This window comes from Ciconia boyciana, chromosome 3 (assembly GCF_034638445.1).
Source record: "Ciconia boyciana chromosome 3, ASM3463844v1, whole genome shotgun sequence".
NCBI lineage: Eukaryota > Metazoa > Chordata > Aves > Ciconiiformes > Ciconiidae > Ciconia > Ciconia boyciana.
The window spans coordinates 99,993,677-100,017,104 of NC_132936.1; the positions used below are offsets into that span (position 1 = coordinate 99,993,677).

The 23,428-nt window shown below is 37.9% G+C and overlaps 1 protein-coding gene across 2 annotated transcripts in view; it reads left to right on the forward strand.

Annotated features, from left to right (window-relative positions):
• The window catches only part of THADA (THADA armadillo repeat containing), a 169,586-nt gene that overhangs the window by 98,083 nt on the left and 48,075 nt on the right, over positions 1–23,428 (forward strand). For both annotated transcript variants that reach the window (XM_072856806.1, XM_072856805.1), the window contains 2 exons: positions 7,096–7,211; positions 21,651–21,736. In XM_072856806.1, the coding sequence (XP_072712907.1) occupies positions 7,096–7,211; positions 21,651–21,736 (202 nt within the window). The remainder of the gene's footprint in view (positions 1–7,095; positions 7,212–21,650; positions 21,737–23,428) is intronic.

A 23,428-nucleotide genomic window follows, 5' to 3' on the forward strand; every position in this document is an offset into this window, starting at 1 on the left:
AATTGCGAACCAGCTGTTGCTTTAAAGGAAGAAAAAAAATTTATATAATTTTCAGAAAAATATTTGCTAAGGGAAATATTTCAACTTCAGACTGAGTTTATTAATTTGTACAAAAACAAATTTGAGGAAGCAAATAATATTCATATATAGTAATCATATATGACAATCATATAATTTATATTTGGCAGAAATAATAATCTGATCTGTTAGTTGTGAAATTACCATAATAAAATTAAAGACTTCAAAGAACGGAGGTGGTTGGAACAAAGGGATGATGCCTATAATAATCTGGTATACATAAATGATCCAGGACTATGAGAGCAATGTAGTAAGTGATGGCTTTTCTAACACTTCACATTTGTTTGGGGATGGCAACAGAATTGATAAATATTTGAAATTCCTCTTCAATATATTGTCATTTGAATGTGGAAATAAATTCAGAATACGTACTCTGCCCCTCCCCCCCCCCCCCCCCGCACCGTCAGCTCTCCTTCTTTTTTTTTTTTCCCCTGATAATTAAATACCTCATATGAAGGAAAACCTTAATGTTTGTAATAGAGTTGATCTGTCCACACTGTTCCTAAACCTCGGTGTGGCAGAGGATGAATCATATGCCGTGAGAATGCAGAGCACGGGGGGTGCCACCAGTGCTGTCTGGTACAACACGTTTGTGCGCTGTGGTTCTGTACTAATTTTAAACTATTACCCTGCAACTTGTGTAGCTGCTTTTGTTTGCGAGAGTGGCATGAACTGCAGGGACTGTGTTCATACCATACTTGCTGGTGATAAAATATTACATTTTTTTTCCACCAATACAAATTTTTACAGAACAGGACAATATCAGAAAGTAACCAGATAGTTATAAACTCTTCCATCTATTTTTGTGTAGCTATCTTCTTGGGAAACTGTGGGGAGGTAGTTGAGGTTTTTAGTCCCATTGTAATTATCACACTGGCACTTTTCATCTTTAAGGAAAAAAAAAAAGGGATTTTTAGGGCTTGTTTTTCCCTAGAGATAATTATTGTAACTTTGAACTTTTTATCATCCTAATAAAAATGCCTTCACCTGTCACAGCAGCTTGCCAGTTTTTATCTACATGGTTGTAGTAAAAAAATGAAAAATTTGGCATCACTTTCAAAATACAGAGATAACTTGGCAGTTGTATTTATCATAGAAGAAGAATAAAATTTTATCTGCCTTTAAATGAGAGAAGAAAAGAAAAATCATGTTTGAGGTTTTCTCACTAGGCTGTTAATACTCGGGTAAAAGCTTTTGATGGAACAATTCCGGAAAAACCACATTTAGCTTAGTGCAGTAATCTCCTTACTGCTGCCATTTTGCAAACACCCTTTTTTGGCTTTCCTTGTTGCTTCAACCTCCATAGCTTGGTGAGTGGCATATTTTTCCAAGCTTAGTATTTACACAGTGTTTTCTTTCAGCTGGTGAAACATCTGTATTCTTTGTATTTTTTTTTTAGGGAGTTAAATAATCTATGCTTAGAATGTACAGTTTAGGGTGATGTCAGTTTGCTTTTTGTTTTTTGTTTTTTTTTTTTCAAGAAGCACTGAAATGAACACTGGGAGCATTGTTTCAGCCTTGCACTTAGGAATGTGAATATTTGTACTGTATACTTAATTTCATCCAAACATAGCTGAGGGTATGCATGCAGAAGTTTTTATTGCTTCAGGTCAGCTTAAGGGGAGAAAAGTTTAACTTTGCTACTTCACTGAGAAGTGTGCAATTATATAAACTTCAGTGTGTTTTTTGAAAATCTGGATGTTTAAAAAAGACACTTTGTGCAGCAACATGCTGAAGGCTGTGTTTTCTTTTAAATATGAATATGTGTGCATGCACACCAAGAATCCACCTACTCATTATTTCACGTCTGAAGTTAAAAGCTTATTGTATATTTCAGAAACCTTAGTTCCTCCTATAAAATTAATGCTAATGCTACAAAATGTTAATTTTAATTTGTTAGAAAGTGTGTCACGATAGATCAACTTTGTAGCTATTAAAAGGTTGTGTTATATTTGCAGTGTCTCTGTACATATGCAGGAGAACTCCTGGCTTAAAAAAAAATTTAAAGGCACTTGCTAAATTTTGTGTTTTATACAAGTTTTCATCCACCGTTGCATTGCTTCATTATTCTTATTGTGTATTTCACAGCTTGAATACAGCAATTTGAGCTGATATGAGAGCTTCTAAAGATAATGATCAGCTTAATATCATATCAAAGTTGATGTGGGGGAGAAAAACGTCTCTTCCTGCTTCTCGTGATTTATATTTTTGACTTAGTTGATGTCTAATCATTTAAGCATTTATTTTTTTAAAAAAAAGTAATGTGCATTTGTTTTTTTACGTGATCATCCAAAATTAACACTTGGAAAATAGCAGATGTTATGTCTTAAGGTCTGCTTGGGTACAAAGAAAACACTCAACTTGCTCATGTCATGACAGGGAGACACAGAAGGCTCTCAGTGTTGCATCTGAAAGCATGCTGTTTGGTGGGGGATGGATGTGAACAGGACAGAAGGATGTGTGTGCTGATCAACCAGCAGGGACACAAGCCGGCTGTTTCCTTTTTTGCCTCTTCCCTTCCCCACTCTCCTCCGCTTTTACCCCTTTTCTTGAAGCTTCTACAGCTGAAGAACAAGGATGAAGCATCAACAATGCCAAGGAAGGGAGGGAAGGTACTGGAAGTTGGGAATGGCTGGAGAGCAGAACACGGCTTCCCTTCACTGGCATGCTGGGTCCTTGGGGTTTGCTAATTAGGATATAGTGTCACACCTAAGCTAGCTTGGTGCCTTTTGTTTTTTTCCCCTGTGTTATTCTGCACTAAGAAGTCCTCCCATGTTGGTGGTTTTACCTGCAGCAGGTTAGGACATGCTGGCTCAGAGTTAGTAGAACCTCATGGACTAAAGGGTCTCAGAATGGTCAATCGCTGGACACTGTTCAGCATTATATATGCAAGTATCTGTACTTCCCATGGCTTACACTGTTTTAACAACTCTTGCCCAGGTTGACAGGCAGTCTGTACAGTCCTGCTGGGGTATTAGCCTGACTCCTGAACAGCCTGCTCAGGGAGAGAAAAGATTTATGAGCATCCCGCAACTTGCCATCTTTAATGCAGGGTTCCATAGAACTACGGACAATACCTTGGGTGTTGTGTCTTCAGTCCTATTAAAAATATACCCAACATCCCAAAGATGCTTTCAGGCTGCTTTCTTGGTGTTTAGTTCATGTCAAATGTAAAGATAATCACTGTCATCCTGTAAGTCTTCATAAACCTTCCTCTACAGACAGTGCAAATCTCTTGTAAAGCTACCTTTAAAAAAGAAAAAAAATAATTGATATATTACCTTAGTGTAATACAAAACCAATCCCACATACAAAAGGAACACCATGACCTCATTGCATTTATGTGTAAGTGAGGAATTTAGCAAAGGATTTTAAATCGAGTAGTATTTTGGACGTGAGGAGAGCTGTGTGCTGGAAAGCCCGTCTATTTTATTATTGATATCAAACAGTCTCATAAAACTTGCTGCCTCCCCATGCAAACATTGTCTGCCTTGTAGTCTTAGATCATGGAAGCTACAGCAATATTACTATAAGCTAAACAATGACGTGTCACACGTGATGGAAGTGAAGATCTACTGAGGTTAACTTTTACAGATTGCTTGTTTGGTTGCCTCAAGTTTTATCTTACATAAAATACGTCTTTGAATAAAAGATGTGGACATTTTCAATTACAATTATATATTATATCATTACAATTACAATTTCAAATTTAGTTGAGACATTCTAAAATCTTATGCTGAAAAAAATAATTCCTTTGTGGGGAAAGCTTTGTAGATCTCTCAAATTTGGTGAGAGGACCTGAATAAATGATAGAGGGCTTGCACTGAAATAATTAGAAAATCAGTATTTTGCATATGTCAAAAGTCAGACGAGAGTAAACTGTAGCAGTTGAACATTTGTCTTTAATGAATGTCAACATTTTTCAAGAGTGAGTCAAACTCTTATGTGAGTTGCACCTTGTAATTCTACTGCTTTAATATGGCTCATGCCCTCTGATTTTTACCTTCTGAATGGTATTGAAAGGATATGGTTCATATAGACTGAATTGCAGAGGAGTTTTGCGCTTTCAGTAGTGAATTTCCTACCTGGACTAATTTAAATCCACAAATTTGACCTACTTAGTATGCACAGTTGTCCCTCTCAAGACCTTTTGCTTGAACTATCAAACTACTTAGGTTTCCTATGTATTTAGGAGGGAGGCACTTTGGGAGTTGTTTTAAAAGCTGAAGAGATTAATTTAAGCTTCTAGGAAAAAATATGATAGCTCCTTCATAATCGTGAAACAGATTTTATATTATTGCTTAGAGGTAAGTCCCTTCTTGTTCCTGGAAATGAATGCAAGCATAGCAGAATAAAATTAGAGAGGTTAAGGCACCAAGTGATTTTCAATTAGCAGAGGATATAAAAGGCAATAAGAAGAGCTTCTACATATACATTGTTTTCTTCTGTAGTGTCCATTAGTTAACAGAGATTAAGGGCAGGCCAAAAAAAACCCAAAGAAACTAGTAGTAGTGGCAACTTTGTGCATTGGTTTTCATGAAGAAGGTTAATTTGAGTAGATACTTACATAAAGCGTTTTAATAAGCAGACAGTTGCACAGGCAAGAGCAGGCTAAAGAAGAGCATTCAAAGTGGAGATCTCTGGTGCCACTCTCACATGTTTGCAAGCTTGCACTTTTGCAAAGTGCTTTGTAGAAAAAGATAAAAATTCAAAAAGATCTTGGAAAAACTATCTTAGAAAGATGGTCTGCTGTCAACAAAATGATACTCAGTACAGAGGACTTCAGAAGATTTAAAAAAAAGAAAGACAGGATGACAGCTATCTTTCCAGGATGCCTCTTGCCTGCAGAGCACCTGTTAACACAGGGAGACGAGAGTTTATTTCATTGTTCCTGTCAAAGGGGCCCCAGTGGGATCTCTGTGTTTAATAAGTACCTCACTAGGAAAAAATCTGGACCGACTGAATGGTGTCCAGAGAACAGTTGTTCACCATGAGGGCAAGGGTGGGAGTGGAGAGGAATACCTTACCTCAAGAGCTTGGATTTTGAGGGTGAAACACTAGAAGAGGTTGCATACAAATATTTCGGAATCTGCTTTCTTGTCTGTTTTCAGGATTAGGACAGTCAGGCATTTGTTCACTGGAGAATGTTTAGACCCTGCCTCAGTTTGTATGGATTAGATAGTCTCTTGACATCTCTTCTGTTCTGTTTCTGTGCTTATTTGAAACTACTGCAGCTGTTTTTCCACTTGAATAATTTCACAAAAAGTAACCCAGATGAAATTGTGTCAAGTTAATGCTATGCGTCAGGGCTTGTGTTTCCAAAACAAGCAAACAACCAAAAAAAAATAACCCCAGGAGCAAGTGATAGCTGGAATGCGGGAAACCAAGATCTGAGATGTAAAAGTCTGGATATAAAAGTTTTTCTTTTCCCAAAGCGAAGTGAAGGCCTCAGCTTGATCCGTTAGTCATAAAATGGTCACTTTGCAAGTATGAAGTGCTAATACTCTCACACGTTAAGAGTGTTTCCATATAAAATGCTCAGGTATATATTTTCAGAAATGGTCTGATAACACCTCTAAAGCTTCCTAAATTCTGCACATCGCCAGTTTCAATAAATAATGGGGGATGTACTCCTTCAATTTGCATAGAAACCTTGTCACGTCTATCAATGTAACTTACGTGTGTAGGCAAACAGAATGTCAAATTTGGAGGCTGTAAGGCAAGTTAAAGAGGGAAAGTTAGCAGCCTGTTCCTCCTATTCCAGCTTCCAAACTGCATGTGTGTGCAAAACTCCTTAACCCGAGCAAGATCGTTGCCATTAGGCTTCAGTAGTGCACCACCTATCTCCATGTTTTTCCATTTAGAAATTGACTAATTCTAGTAATGCTGCCTGCTCACTTGCATGTGCATGGGGAAGGTAAAAACCAAGTGGGTGATACGGGCATCGTCACTTGTGTCAGAAGTGTGTGTCACGCACCCTCTCCCACATGCGGAGGGGATGAGTACTACAGGGGCTGGGCTTGGAGAGTCCCTCTCCACTGTGCAGTTGCTATCAGCTTTCATATAATCCAGTATTTCCTTTTCATGCTTATGATCTAGATAACTATACATCTTTTTTTTAACTCACTTTTTTCTTAACACTTCTATAAATTCCGTACTACTTGGAAAACTTGTTTTTAGATAGCAAAGGAAGGTCTCTAAGAAGAGAAATTGTTTGCTTTGTTAACTGTCTGAACAGGAAGCTACAGGTCATGCTTTCTATTTTGGTATCTTGAATTCTTTCCTTTGCTGTAGCAAGGACGTGTCTACTAGACTTTTATGTGAAGCTCTGGAGGAGATAGCGCAGTCAGCGCACAGCCCCAGTGCAGGAGCTCAGTCTTCTCTGTCCTTGGAAGGGAAAGGTGCGGGCATCTCCCTTCGCTGTGAAACCCAGCTGCCCGCTGTGTTTGACTGGAGCCCTGAATGAAGGATCTGAGGAGCAGGAATAAAGAAACTTTTCTGTCAGCACTTCAGACTGGTTATAGATTATAATTCTACTGCCTTTAAAAAACTTCTTGCTCCGTGTGTGGGTTTTAAAGACCCTTCCCTGTCTCCTTGGTTGTACTTGCATGATGCAGCAAGCCCCGCTCCATCCAGTGGGCCAAGCTGCCTGCGTGCTCCACAGACAGTTGTGCTGGCACTGGCGAGCAGATGGCACTGCAAGAAAGTTGAGGGATGCTGAAGTTGGCAAGGGCCAGTAGGAGTGGTGTTCATCTGCTGTCCGCTGCTCACTTTGTGGAGGTTAACATCTTCCAGCACTTCCTGTGTTTTGTTGTTCAATTACTGTGAAAAGTGAATTTTAAAGAATAGGCAATTTAAGGATTCTATCTGTTGTTATGCCAAATGAATACATGTTTTTCCTTGAGTAATAGTTGTTCATTTTGCAGGTGGCTGTTTTCATCTTACAGTTATTTGGATGAAAAGCAGTGGCTAGAAACTCTAGTTTCAATTTTTTTTTTATTTTATTTTTTTATTTAGGTTTTTCACTTGCTGCAGTCATACTTAGAATCAAAACAGCTCGTTAGTTCGGACTTTCAGCAGGGACTGGGTGACATCATTACCTGTATAGGAACCAAACTATGGCTGGCTAAAAGGTAAGATAAACCACAAGATATCTATGTTTATACACATCGGTTACTAACAGATGGAAGGCTTGGCTGATGGTTTTGTTTTTTTGTTTTGTTTTGTTTTTTTGGCAAGGTGGACAGATTTATTTCTCTAGAAACATGTAAAATTTAGATGCCTTATTGGCTTGCTGGTTTTTTAATCGAGATGATTTTTTTTTCCCCCAAAAAAAGCAAGGATGAAAAAACGTAAGTATACTTTACCTGTGTCCATTACTGCTTTCCAGTCTTCTCTTAGTTCATTCTCAGCTAAATTTTATAGTCCAGTCATTTAAAAAACAACAGCAGTGTGAATGAAAATGCTTACAGAAGCAGCCTTTTTGAGGATGGATGTTGCTTCTGGGCTAAGAAAAATACGCTACGTATACGAGGCTTTTATGTTACTATTTTCTCTGACTTTGACCTTTACAAAAAAGTAGTAGAAAAATGTCACAACAATTGTTGAAACTATCAAAAGGATTTAGCTGTCCACAAACAATCCAAGACAGTTTTGGAAACATTTTCTTTAGGTTTCTGTGAAAGGATCTTCAGATGTCTGCATACTGCAATCAAGCAACTTTTTTTTTTCTTTTTTTTTTCTTAAATCTGCTTGATCTCATCAGTTGCTTTTGAAAATTCCCACCAAAAACTTCAAAGGAATCAGTTGTGGACAGAAAGCACAATAACATTGCATAGATAAATAACTGGGTAAAATATTCCAGAGTATATTTTGCACAGTGGAGGGAGGTCACCAGTGCAGTCTAGTGTGCATCTCTGATAAAACCTATGTTGCTTTGTGATCATCAAAAGCAAAGTCATAAGTGATTTGGAGAAGCGGGGTGACTAGTGGGTTGAGGAAGTCTTCTACCAGTGTTAACTGAGTTGGGGTAATCAAGATACAGTTGATCTTTGAGAATTGTAGAAGCGTCTCCTGAGAGAGTGAGAGTGATGATATAGCAGGTAAAACTTGGTGTAAATAATTGTGACGTGATGCATGTGAATAAAGCAGTCTGGACTTTACTTGGGGAAAGGGTGGTCGACTGAGCAGATTTTTTGTTTGAAAAAAAATCACCCTGATTCTTGGTAGAACCCAAGAGGGGAGGAGGCAAATATCATAAAAAGAATGCAGAACAAAACAGAAAACACACTTATGTTTCTCTATTAACTTGTGTCGTATATTTTAATATTGTATAAATCCCAAAGAAGATACAGGAGAAGTGAGGAGCTGTAAAAAGACTGATAATAACTATAGAATAGTTTCTAGATGGGGAATAACTAAATAGGCTGGGATTTTTTTAACCTGGAAAAGGGACAACAGAGGGATGATGAGATGATGGAGAAAAAAATTAATGCTATGAGTCACATGGAAAAGGAGGCAGGTATTTAGCATCCCTTCCAATGCAAGATGACAGGTTTAAGAGAAACAAAATAATGAAGTTTTTCATGTAATTTTAGTTTAGCTATGGAACTCCATGATACAAGATACTGTTGGCTTTAAACCTGTCTGAATTTTTAACAAATGATTGAACAGAGTCAGGGAAGAAAAGCCCAGTGAGGTTGCTACATATGTAGTAATCACAATTGGCTCAAGAAATTCTTCAGCAACCTTGAAGGTTGAGAGAGGTGTTTTTTCAAGTATTGCTGTTCTTAGGCTTCCCTTTTCTGTTCATCTGCTGTCTGCCCCACTTGGAGACATCATGGTGGATTTGGTGGACCTTTTGACTTGACTAAGCATAAGCTGCCTTAAGTCTTTAAATGAGAATGGTAATTTCCTTAATGAAATTAAACCTATTGATACTGTTATAAAGGAACAAAAAACCCAAACACTGGAGACCAAATTAAGTCGAAAGATACTAGTGCTAAATAACTCAAACCTCTTTCTCCTGCAGCAAATGCATAAGGGCCAGGCTCTGTTCATTACAGATTTTAAATAAATTCTATGTTTTCAAAGTATTTTTTCAGAACTGGTGTTTAGTCATATTAGTGCTGACTTTTTTTTTTTTTATTCTCTCCAAAAGGAAATGTTTCCAGGCTCTCTCTAAGAAATCCTGGTACATGGTATAGGTATTTGAAGAAGAGATGTATTTTCTCTTTCACTTGCCTGTAAAAAGCCACAGTTGCATGTGCTAATATTAACACTCTGTCAGTACCATGTTTTTGTTTTGTCAGTTTGTTGTAGCCTCCTTTTCATATTCATTCATTCTCAATTACACAGTTAATGCTATACATAAAGTTTTTTTTAATGTCTCTCTCCCTAAATAGTAAAATTTTATATTACAAGCATGCAGGTTTGCAACACTAAGTTAAGGCATTGGTTTTTGATAGGCAGAAACTCTTTTTGCAGATTTCTAATGTACTTGATCATTCTCTCTGAGTCCATACAGCCGTACGTCCTTAGGCACACTTTGAGCTAAGGTGTGTTTTCTTTTTTATTCCTTTTTTAAGTCTTAAAAAAGCAAGTAAAATATCCATGAAATGTTTGGTAACCAAATTTACTTCCAAATATGTTTTAAACTTAAGACTACAAGAAATGATAAAGCTGAAAAAATTTGCTTGCCTCTTAACTTTCTGCTTGAGATAAATGTGTTCAGTGTGGTGTGATTTAAAAACAAAACAAACAAAACTCCAACAAACAACCCAAACAAAGATATTGAAATAGATGGTATTTTCTGGTAGTTTTAGTCTCCCGTGTTCAGTGTGCAGCTTTCCCATTTATATTTGCCTGTGTGGAGCTGAGCAACTGTTCTGCGATGAACAGTGGGTTTGAGGGTTCTTGTTCTTGTTTTCGCTTTTTCTTGTTTTAAAGGAGTTTTGGGAGTTTGCTTGGCAACTGAGTTGTGAAACTCGGTGAGTCCGTCTGTGCTGTTCTCTGGATGTTGGAGAGCATTATCAGGAAACCAGCACTTCATTTGCGCCCTGGTGTTAGACTTCTTGGTACACATCTGCTGTTGGTCACTGTCAGAGAGGGTGGTGGCTGGCTGGACCCTTGGTCCATGTACAATCATTCTTACAGTCTTTCTGTTCAGGCAAAGAGAGTGAGCACCACAGAACAATTAGTGAACCTCCATCTGTTTCTTCTGCCTTTCTCATAAGGAGATAATGTAGTGTGCCACTGGTACTGTAGTGCAGTGATTGTTTGAAAAGAGGGTATTATAGTCACTCGCTATTAATCTTAAATGGGTAAAAAAAAGTTAAAATAATAGGAAAGCAGTTTGTGAATTTGGGGAAAGGGGGAATTATTTTGAAACGGCAGTCTTCATTCACATTTCTGTGCTAGTTCTGTAAAGTTCTTGCTGGTGTTCTTTCAGCTACATACTTCCTTTGTACTATGGAACAAACTTCTCTGAGAAACTCTTATTTTAATTACAAAATTTTGGATTGCGTAAGTAGTTCTTAAAAATGAGGCTCAATTGTCAGGTATATATCTGGAGGAATGATTATCTATCTTCAGCTGTTTGCTGAACTGGTGGGTGTTTTTGTTTGGTTTGTGGAGTTTTTGTTTTTTGGTTTTGTTTTTTTTTTTTACCTTTTCAAGGCCAGAATATAACTTCCTTTCATCAGAATGTATTGGTGTAGAATAGCTCAGGAAAACTATTGCACATTCCCTGAAATATACTAATCTCTTCTCCCTCCTCCACTCCCCCACCTGATTTTGCTTTACAGAATAAAATAATGGCTCACATTCCCCAAACTGAATGTCATAAAACATTCACTTTTTCACCTGGTATTTTCTGTCTGTTGTGAAGGCAGGCTAGTGATGTTAATGGGACATGGTTGCTTTTCCCCCCTTTGTAGCATACATTAGAATATTAGAAGGAAAAAAATCTTTCTTCCGCCTTCCTTGTTTTTTGTTTTACATCTTCAGAATACTAAGTTTTTTGAGTTTTCAAAAGCAGTATTTCCATTTTTGATATGTTGGTAAATGAGACCTGCCTTCCATCCACTTCTCAAGGTGATGTTTGAAACTTTTCACTTTACTTGCAGGTTTATACTTCATTTGGTGCTTTTTATTTTGTTTTAGAATATGCTTGTTTGTTAGTCTAAAGTGGTTTACTAATGTTATTGCTTTCCCCCACCCCCATACCAGTGTTAGTTTATTATATTTTTTCCAAGTATGGGAGATGCGGGGTGTTTGAGAGGAACAGAAATTTAAAAATACATAAAATCTGCTTTGTTGGAGAACTGAGGTGATGGAATGAAGTGATGGAAATTAGTCTGGTGAAAGCTTTAAAAAATAATCAATATATCAAGCTAAGCCTTTGAAAGAGTTCAAAGCTCTTTCATATGAATTAAAAAAAAAAAAAAAAGTATTTTTTAGCTCAACTGCATACCAAGTAGTTACAAGACTAACTCTAGGTGCCTTCTGCTTCATAAATATAAAAAGCTAAAAGAGCAGCCTTTGGAGCTGGTAATTTGTTATACAGAAGTCCCGGAAATATCTGTCTTGTTTCATTTGTAGCCTTTGGCATGGCAGAGTATTGGTATTGGAAAATTTGTGAAATCATGTCATTGCACAGCTTTGCTGTAGGATGCTGTCTTCCAGTGCTTTTAGTTTGATTTCTTTTTTTTTTCCGCCTTCCTTCTTACTGGAGACCACAGGAGGGGGAAAAGACTTTGAGGTTCTGCCAGAAGTCAAATAACACACTCTGCTAACCTCTAGCCATGTGCTGAGAGCTTGTCTGCACTGGGAAAGTTTACTTCTAAGAAGGCTGCTTTCTTGAAACTAACTTGTGTGGAACAGCCTTGTATGAAACCAGCTGGCTTTGTATTTTGTAAAGAGACACTAGTTTGTCTGGAATGGACCACCTGTGGTGTGTGCACTTAGCTTTATAACCCAAATACCCCGTGCTCTGCGGCGCTGCTGCTTAGCTCTCTCCTTTATGGATGGGACTGTTAAAAATACAAATGGGCCCTGATGTAGGGGCACAGGATTCAAGCTCACACAACAAATACATGCACAAGTTATTCCAGGCTCGGGCTCAAAACCAGATTCACTGTCCACTGAGATACTTGCTGCTCAGTTTTCTCCAGGCTGACTCTAGGATGACCCAGCTATAACTGCTTTGAATGAAGGAAATCTCACAGGTATTTTAAAACACTACAGAGTACGTTAACTTGCAAGTTGATGGCCGTGGCACTTGATCAAGCCTGTATTGTCCCCCTTCCTCCCTCCCGTTTTGGCAGTGCTGTGTGAGACAACCAGTCTCAGGTCCTTCCTAGAAGGACCTTCATGTGAGATGTGTTTAGGCCATCCGTGTGGAAAGCAGGGATGTGGCCTCGCTGTGGTTTCAGAACTTTGTGGCTCAAAGAGTGTAACCTAAATATGCCCTTATTCTTCTCATTGCCCCTTAGGAGAGACAGCGGTAATTCTAGTGAGCGGGCTATTAAAGACAAAACAGTGGCACATGCAGGCCTATCGAGTTATAGGTGCAGAATGGCCATGACTCTCTGCAGCTTTGCAAGCAGCCTTTGTGTGATTTTTGGAAAGGAGACATTATCTGGGAGCCGGAAGGGGCTTTTTGTACTTTCAAAACAGCAAGAAGGCAACAACGAAGGCGAATGTAAGATTATCCTCATTGGCAGAGTGGTCCTTCTCTTCAGGTAGTTCCCTTGCCTCTTCCTCTTTCACTGCATCAAGACAAACCTTCTTGTCCTTCCACGGCCATGTCTGCCTTTGGCATAATCCTGTTTTCTAACTTTTCCATTTCTGTCTTTAAAACCTACACATTGAGCAGTGCAGTTAATTATCTTTGTTCATTAGTAGTCTGTATGCATTATACAATTGTGTTCGAAAATTGAAAATAGTTTTAATTACTGAGCTTGGTTCTATGAAAATCTTATTTACTCAGTTTCAAATTGAAAAGTTACTTTCTGTCAGCTGGGCTGGAGCAATAATTCATGTGTGTGCTCTTACACACACAAAACATTAAGGGAAATTTTTGTTGTCCTGTTCCAGCTGAAAGCGAAGCATACCAGTGTGAACAGTTACTGCACATCAGGGGCACAGTGGTAATTTATTAATCTGCACTTTCTGACTCATGAGCCTGATTTAGCCTGGTTTGTCTTTGCTTTTGAGAGCAGAGTCATAACAGTTACATCATTGTTCATAAATGTACTCTTGGAGGCATTCATTTAAATCTTACGTGCTTTTAGCAGGCTAATTCAGGTTTCTGTCGTGCTCCGAGTCCACTCTTTGACCAGTTTTGATAATAGTATCCTTAACACAGCTACAGATTGTTTATTTAGGCAGTTGGTGATTGCTTGTTTTGGAACGCTTGCTTTGGGTATCAGTAGAGATGTTTTCAGACTGAATTTTAAGATGTACTTTGCATAAGGTGAAACATTCTTTGACTTTGGTTAATAGGTATACTCATAACTTAAATATGAACATTCAGGGAATATTAAGAATTGAATAAGGTTGTTTAAGGTGTGTTCCCTCCACCAGTGCAACATTCAGAGTAGGCACAACCCATGTACAATTACAGGTTTTGGACATAAATCCTCAGTCATATCTGAAAATGCTTTCCCATAAATAAACAAAAGAGTTTTAGTAGCTTGAATCTGTATAGGTGAAAACCCTGATGTTAATTGTGTAAAATTCATTAAAATTGCACATGGGATTAGTTTGACCTCTTAAGTTTTTTAGGATGCTGCTAAGGGATCACATGTGGTTCTCATTAAGAGAACAAAAAAGAGGACAGAGAGGATTATTTTATCAATCCGGTATGCTAAAAACAACACCAACAAAACACAACCTCTCAGTATCCTTCACCAAGGACAGCCACAGCACAAATTAATTTTTCCTAATAGCTGAAACTCAGGATGTTCTTAGTGGTATCACAATGAAAAAAGAATTTGTGTAGCTTCTTTTTGAAGCAATAAATTCTCTGCCTTTACCAGGGAAACTAACAGCAACATAATAGTCTGGCTTTGGTGGTGGTAGAAAAACTTAAATCACCAGATCAGCAACTTTCCCTTTGAAAAAAATGCCTGCTATAATGCAGGATGAGCTGGTTTTATAGAATGGGCAAGTCAAGGGGACTGTGCACACGACAATTACTCCAAGAAGATCTCAACAGCCCCAAGTAGGCAAGCAGATGCACTGTTACTAGATGTTTCTATTTCTATGAGGGTGTTCCTGCGCTTCCAGGAACTCAGCAAGGATTACTTGGTAGTGTAGGCTTCATTTTTTTTTTTTTTTAATGCTTTCCATTAAATGTAGGTCTGTTGGCCGTGATGTTCACTGATGTGCTGGTTTTGTATTACATGGTTAAAAATGCTATGGACAAAGTTTAATAATTAAATCCATTATTAATGTCTCCTCAAGAAGACAAGAGGAAGGCCGTGCGTGTTGATTCAGTGCTACAGATGTGGGCTCTGAGAGAAAATAGATTAAAATATGAAGGCTGCCTTCTAAAGAAATATATCCCCAAAAACCTGTCTTTAGAATACTGCAGAATTTGAAAGCTAATAACCAAAACAATGGGAGATTTAATCTTTTAATCAGCTGCTCATTGTATGTGTAGGTGTGATTTCCATAAGCTTTGTTGCCTCCGTGAGTGACAAATGATGATTTTCCAGATCTCTCTGCAGGTAAAATGTGGTCAGTACCAGGCCAGCTTGGCCTGGTTCACCAGTAACCCTCCACAGATAAATCCCCCCTAAGGATTATGTAGAGTTGACTGTATCAAGACTCAAACATCACAGAAGATGCACTTCTTGGTGCATTTAGAAGATATTTTAGCTGATAAAATTGCAGGTCACATATCAGAAGAATCTGGCCACCAGAAGGAAGAATACTTTGCAGAAATTTGCCATTCTTCAGGAAGGAGTGAGCTGGAATTTGATAGGCAGGGAAAGATACACTCTAAACCTAAAATTTAGTTGCTGGTGTGCCAGCCTGAAGAGCTGAGATTATGGAAGACAAAGGCAGACTGGGAAACTCAGAATAGGAAGTTGCGTAGACCTCATCCCCCAGTACCAGCTGGCATTAGGACATGTTGGACTTAATCCACATTCTTCCCTGCATTTATGCCAGAGCTAAAGGTGAAATTCCAGCCTCAATTGTATGCAAAATGTTGACACATCAGAAACGTTTTTAAAGTTCAGAAAAACAAGAATTTGTGCAAAGGCTTTTGAAATAGCATCTTGTGTATTATCTAGAATATGATGTTTAGGAAACCAATTTGATTTATCTGTTGGAAGCAAAAACTGTACATAATATTGGTGGCTAGAAAGTAGGAGAATTCGGGGTTTAAATTCAACACCAGCAGGCTGATTTATTTTCTCCCAGCTAAAATATAAAATTTAATAGTTGTTGCTGAGGGTTTGGTTGGTTTGGGTTTTTTTGACAGTAGCATTTAAACAGAAGAATAGGGTGGTGTCTAACTATTACAGGTTTTCTTTTTCTTTTAATATGGGGTTCTTCCTAAAATACTATTGATAATTTTAATCCTGTCAAAAGGTCTTCCTTCCAGGAATTTTAGGCTTTTTCAGCCTTTCCAAAGGCTCCAGAAACATACAGCATTACAGTAAGAGTGACTTTTTCATTAAAGACCAGAGAAGGAGTAGGCAGTTCATTTAATTAATAGATCACTTTGGAAATTGCACTGGAAACAGTCACACAAGTCATAAAGACGATTCTCTTCTTGTTCTCAAGGCAGCTATGAATTGGCCTTTGGAAGAGTTGCCCTTGTAATCTTGCCAGCACTGGTTTCTTTACCCTGACGCTTGAGTGTGTTGTGAACTTTTTTGGACAAAATACAGGGATTTGCAGGCGGCTTTGTCAGTTGTATAATTTTGACTGGAGTTCTACGTTAGCTTGGTTCATGAGCCAAATCTTGTCATCAATTTTTAAAGACTGGGGCTGAGAGTAACCAATCTGAGTGCATAGATTAGAAGTAGCTAACAGTAATTTAAACACTGTACTTTACTCTGAAAAAATGTTGGCTGACACACTGTGTAGTTATGTATTGGTTTACTGTGACCAAAACTGTGATATACTTGTTACACATTACTAGGAGGAAATTCTATTTTGTTAGTTATTTAATAAAGTTATATTGCAGTTTGACAAATGAGATTAATTTGTATTCATAAAGCAGCACTAGCTGAAAGATTTGAAATCTTTCAGACTCTTCTAAGAGCTTGGAGACTGCAAAACACAGAGCTTTCCTGAGACCTTTTACAAAAGTTTTGTCTTAGATATCCCTAAGATAGCTAACTACACCGAGATACCCCTAGCCAAACTAATTCATGGGAGAGATGTTACAGGTTTTTATTTAATAGACATTGGTTGGCAGGTTGCATTTGAAATTTAAGTTCTCATTGCAAGTTTGAGCAAATATGCTTTGATTTTTATGTCATTCAATGTTTAGTAAATATCGTAAGTTGCTGTATATTTATAGTGCTTGTTCTGCTAATAGTTTTGCAATGTCTGTTTCCTAATGAGGAAAAATCTGAGGAAAATAAGCTACCTCTTTGGAAAACATGGAATTTCTATTGACTAGAATAACCAAGACCTGATTTTATAAGCATTAACACAAACAGCTTTGATTTCATCATCAGTGACTTGCATCTGTCTGATTTATGTAACAAATGCAATACATTAATGTTACTGTTGTTGTTGTTCGTCTCTAAGTGAGGTGATGCACTTTTGGAAAAAGAGGAATGATCGAGGAGAAAACAGCTGTCATCTTTTTAAGTCATCTGACTTAGTGTCATTGAAAATTGGGGGTTTGAGAAGAGAATGAGAATCTGCAGAAGTTGTGCATCAAAATTCTTTGGTACTTGCTCTACAGAAAGGTGTGTTGGCATCCTCATTTATATATAGAAATCTGAGTGGTTGTAAATGGTGTCCTGTAATTAGTAGAAATGATGTTTAAGGGCCTCTGCAGACCTTAGTGGTTAGAGGAGCAAAAGGTTGTGTATTTAGTTTGTTTAAATCTTTTTCCCAGTGTTCTGACAGAATTGAGGCCAAATATTTGAGCTTTCCATGTTCTTTGCTCCTTGTTGTTTCCCTTGGAAGAGGAGGTAATTTGCTCCGTAATTCATTAATGTTGATCTTCTTTAAAATAAACAGTAATACAGGAGAAACTGAATTTTAGAAGTTAAGCCATGTGTTCCTGATAGAGTTGAAACTGTGTGTGTGAGCAGGGTACACAGGAGGTCTGTGACCACGTATTGCTGATTTCTTCAATAAATGCCAGTTTGGTTTGCACCAGATCTGCCATCCAAAATAAGCAAACCAATGACTACCTTAAATTCAGCATGACTTAACTATAAAAGGTGAATCAAACTTTAAAAAAATAATATTTGCAGAGCTCCAAACTGGGAGAGTCTAGGACTGATTTCATGTTACGTAGACCTAAGCTGCAATCAGTGGTACTTAAAGGCGGTAAAGGCAGAACAGAAATCAAAGTGGTCCCAGCGCTACTGTAGGTAGCCAAAGCCAGCTGGAGCAAAATGCGGTATTGCACATGGAGCTTCTGAACCTGCCCAGTCTGATTTACATCTACAAAGAGGGAATATCTCCTGAAGGGTACGATTCACCTACCAGGCAGTTCCTTGTTGAAAACAAATTGCTTATTGTTACTGCAGTCATATAATATTCTATAAGTGCTTAACCAGGGCCTCTTCAAAGGTGTTTGAACAGGAGCCTGTGAATTTAAAAGGACTATTTAGTTCCATTAACCTTTTTCTCTTAAAAAAATCCCTGGACTCTAACGGCTAACAAAAGCTTTCCTCCTGCCAGTGACTTCAACTCTTTTCTAATTTTATATTCACATACCAGAATTGAAAATGAAGTTACAAAGAAGTCTAACTGCCTTATCCCCAATTACTTGTTCAGCATTAATGATAAGAAATTGGCTAGGTTTGGAAGAGTTTATTTTCAGGGTCTAATCCAGAAATATGCTATAATGGGTCAAAATTAATAGTATGGAAACTGGTACCTGTGTTTTCAAATTTGTCCACTGTTCAGCCACACCTACCTAAAATAATAATTAAAAAAAGATGCTTTTTTCCCATACTGAAGATACTCTTAGGCTGGAGCTTTGGGCAGTTAAAAAAAAAATCTGTAGACCCTTTAAAACCTTCAGTCCCATTAACTTTTTTGACTTGTGTTCTTTCAGTCACCTTGTATCTTCCATGGAGTTTCGTGACAATCTAGTGGGGATGTAGCAGCTCCTCCTGTCATTGTTTCATTCTCCTTGATTAAATTAGAAACACATTTCTTCTGGGCCTTGTTCTTTCTAAGCAGTAATCCTTTCCGTCGCTGCCTGTGCTTCTAAAGGTTGCAGGTGTCTTCTTCCCCTCTGTCTGGCAGGTCAAGTCTGTGACTATGCTTGCCTTTTACCTGTTACTCAGGGCAGACAGCCTTTGACCTCTCTTCAGTCAGACGTGTTGAAATATTCTGCAATATTGACTGTTAGTGAAATTTAAGTTGGTGGTCATCTGTAAGCTGATTTTTATTTCCACCTGGACAGCCAACCTCCAAGTACAGCATCATGAAGGAGTGCTAGAAACTGTGAGATAAGCTTCTAAGTGCAGTGAGGTTCCTGGAGCAGGCTGGCTATCAACTCTGTATCCAAAGAGAAACAAAAAGCAACAAGATGAACTTCTGAAAATTATGTTTTAATGCACCTGGGCATGGTATGTAGGGTGGGCATTGGGTCTTTGGTACCTGCCGTTTGACTTCACCGATCTGCTGTTGTTACACCCTTCACCGATCTGCTGTTGTTACACCAACCTACTTGCTAATGTAGACAAAGCATTACTTTAAGGAAGTATGGATCTCTGCGCCGACATCGCTAGCCTGCTATTAGTATGTATGTGTAGTAGTATGAATATTGTTTTGATATACATTTTATATTTTTGTGTGGACACACACTTAGATATGAGAGTCCTAACCATTTCTAGCTATAGCCTCTTCAGTCACATACAGTTTATCATCTGGAGTGAGCATATGATGTATTTGTTTCCATTAATATCCAGGTTGGAAGGGAAATGAACTAATTTTTGGATTTTGGACAAAAAAAAGGAATGCTGTTCCAGATGCCTGGAGCTCCCACCCTTGCTACTGCTGTGACTTTGTTGTTTGGAGACTGATTTCCTCAACGCTTGTTTATGAGAACACCACTTTATTTGGGTATCTGTGTTAAAAAAGAAACATCTTGTACTCTTCCCACTCTCATTGTTGAAGTTTTGCACGAACAGGTCATCTTAAATACTGCTCAGTGCATCATTTGAAATGTTCAGCATGTGATTTTTGGCTGTCAGGTCTGTTAGCAAATCACAGTTTGATTGTCTTCAAGACTGAGCTTTCTGCTACAGTCTGAACAACACTGACATTTCTTGGTTCTGGAAAACTGAATTTCCTGTTGTGTCCGTCTGGCACATACGGCTGAGAATTCACTAGCATCACCAGAGCAGTGGAGCCAGCCAAGAACAAACGTTTGGCATGTTTTATGCTAGAAAAGCCTCATTTCAAAATCAAAACATGCATATGTGCATACTCAAAATGAAGTGGTAAATGCTTAAAAGTTGGACCAGAATAAAAAAACATGTCAGTATTTCTGTTGTCACTTCTTCAGTAAAGGTTGCGTCAGCCATGTTTTTCCCAAGGCACAGTTTGTACGTTGGAAATTTTCTTTCCAGTTAAATGACTGATTAATAAGGGAGTCTTCCATTTTTCAAGGCAGCTGAAGTGCAGTAGGCCCATTGTGTTCCTCGTCGTAATTGAAATCTGTCATGGCTGCTTTCATCCATTTTAGGAGTACTTGTGAGAGACCTCTTGGTTTCTTTTTCTTCTAAGCCTTTGACTGATCTGTCACTCTCTTTTCTTGTGGGTTGAGCTCCTAACCCTGTGAGTATTCACACCCTGTGGTGTTTTCACAGATTTGTGAAGAACAACTTGGGCTACAACTGGATGCCCAAGATTAAGGAGAGAGGTTCGCTTAGTCAAGGTGGACAGAAATTAAGTCTTCCTAATACAGCTTTTCAAAATAGGCCATATTAAAATTGCTTTGGCTTCTTATGGTATCAGTTCTTATTGATGTGCATCTTCTCTGCAGGCAGGCTTTTAGCTCTCATGCTTTAAGGCAAGTGGTAAGAAGCAAGCATGGAGAAGTTTTGGGAGGTTCATGACTACTTCACTAGTAAGAAAGTGTCTAAAAAGTCTCTGTTTATGCAAAAGAAAAAAAATCTTTTCCAAATAAAAGTCCTGATAGCATGCAGTCTGCTATGTGTTATACGGATGCCTAATATTGTAGACCATAAAAGTAAGCATAAGTAATTCAGGCTTATTACAGAGTTTATTACTGAAGGTGAGAGCAGTGTTTCTGGTAAAAGCTGTCTTTTTTAACAGCATCATAGACTAACTCTCCATAGGCAAATACAGCTGCCAAACTTCTATGCAAGAGCCTCAGACCTTTCATATTTATGTCATGATCACATATCTTATTTAAAAAAGTTTTTGCTTGAATTGTAAAGATGTTACAGAGTTGAGAATGTGTTGGAACATTTTTAATTAACAATTTTTTGAAAGAGTTTCAGACGTCAAGATAAGCATACAAAGAAAGTGCCAGATAAAATAAAAATGAAATACTGAACAGAATTAGTCATACTTTAAGCTTGTGCTGCTTGATTCTAAAAGTTTTTGTTTTAGTGCAAGTCCCATTGGACTCATCAGAATGATTTCTGTGTTTGAACTGAATTTCCTGTTTGTTCACTTATTAAGTTATATTTTAAGAAAAATTTTCCTGGCTGAAACATACAGTGATAACAATATAGAGAAAAATTAAGATTTTAACATAATTTTACTTTTCTAATTGGAGAGAAAATGTCTGTCACTTGCGACTTGAAGAGGTAAACCAGAAAGTAGCTTATTACCAATTTGCATTGTACACACAAAATCCCTAGTATTCTTGTCTGGGAAAAAAACAAATCTAATTTTAAAAACATGCATGCCTCTATGGTATTCATCAGAACAGTGAGAGCGCTATGGCCATTAAAAAGATGTAGTGGGTACCTTTCATGGGGAATTTTCTCTTTTATGAACTGTAACAATAAGACCTGAAGACTTATTTTTGTTAATGCATTTAATTACACACATTATCTATAAACAAAACAAAGACATACTAGTTGCCAGGGCAAGCTGATTCATCCAATAATAATGAAATGTGTAAACTGACATTTGGTGGAATGGATGGAGGAAGGGTGTTGCCATTCTGCTAGGGAGACTGTCATTCAGAATGGACCAGGAAGCGAAGCTTAGATAACTTGGCCTAATTATTTTGCATATGCAGTCTAATTTGATCAGTAGTTGATCTTCATTAATTAAGTAAAGTAGACACACCAAGCTGGTGTGTGTTACTGTGGTTTCTGAGCATGGATGTTACAAGGATTTAATCTTTAGTAATTTGGTTTTTCTAGGCCAAATCCTTGTTTGGTGACCAGAGCTGCCTATCTTGATGTCCTTGTGATGCTGAGTACTCACCTGGGGAAGTTTCAAAAGCAAGGTAAGTCAGATGTACTGCTCTATAAATTGGATGGAATATCTGTGGGGAAATTTCTTACCTCTGTTGAATCTGGAGAAACAATAATATATTACTTGTACTCATGGTATCTACTGAATGCTGGCGTCCTTTAGCTGCTTTGTATAAAAGGGCCCTTTATTCTGCCTTCTGTAGAGCTAGTCCTGGGGATTGTTGATGAGAAGAATGAGGTATATGGCTCCATGTCAAAGCCTAAAGCAATGATCTTGCAGTATTCCTAATCCTAGAACTGTGTAACAACAAAAGAGATCCCCTCCAGTGTTCCAAAATATTTTTCTGATCTAAGGTTGTAAATACAAACAAAATCCAGACCCCAGAATATTGCTACTTCAACCTTTCCTGAAAGCCACAGAGCTGTTCCCTCATGAGACACCTGAAAGTGTTTCAGCAAAACGGTGTTTTCTCATGTTAGAAGTTTTATAAGAAACAACTCTGAGAGCTTCTTTACATTTCTTTTTTTATATTGATTCTTTATCACTGTGAAGTTTTTGAAGGGCCAGTCAGAACTATCAGTGGTTTTAATGATGCAGAGTGTTATTTGCAACCATACAAAACATACTGTAAACAATAAGGAAAACAAAGGTATGGAGGAAGGGATACCCTTTCAAGTGTGACTGTGTATAGGCAACTTTCGGTCAGCTGTAACTAGCTTCCTTGTGGGCCTGTTTTGTTCATTTCTTATGAACAAGTGAGCAATAAATTACATTGTCAGTCCAGGAAGGCAAGTGAAGAATAGTTCTTTCATTTCATTAAAATTCTTAATGACTAATTTTAACACTGCATTTAAGTCATTGGAACCGTTCTTTATTTCAGATAGTCTTGTTTTGGGGGCTGTTCTTAATTTTAAAACCAATTCCTTTTGCTTTTTTGCTTAGACCTTTGGTAGAAGTAGTTCCATTTTAATTCCATAACTGCTATTTGTGTGATTTCTTGTGAATGCACAGTTCAAATAGTGATAGTTCTCAGGAAAATGAGCTGGTGATGAACATGTCTGAAATGAACTTCTTCAGACAGGTTGATGCAGAATCCAGCCCTTATAACAGAAGCATAGACATAGAAAATATGTGACAGGTGGGTTCCACTATACCAGGGGAAGACAGTTAGGGTTATTGGGGCCTCTAGGAGATGGGTCTGATGTTTCATGTCCTCCAAGAGTCATTCCTCTCTCGTGGGTCCCAGATGTCAAGATGTACTGTTCAGGAAAGGAAATTTCCAGGTGATGTTGCACCGTAGGTCTTGTTCTGTTGGCTACTGACCACTGTTTGTGACTAGGTAAGGGCTACATGCTTTATGGGGAGGAATGTACCACCCTGTATACAGCAGTTTCAATATCACGTGTCTCTAGGGATAAGTTTTCTCCTGGCTCTTGAAGATTTGTTTTGGGTAAGCTATGTCTACCACCAGTAATTCCTATGTTACAATATATATTTACTTATTTTTGTTATTTATACAAAATAAAGTTTCTTAAATCCTGATATGCTATTGGCCTTAGTGATTATCCGTTGCAATACGTTAAAAAGTCTAGCTGTGTATCACATCTACAAAATAAACAAAAACAATCCCCAAAGCTCTCTTCAACCATGTTTGGGCTCATCACTGTTCTTTTTAATTTGAGTACTCCTTTTTTTTAAAGCTAGATCCTCTTTGGGATATTAA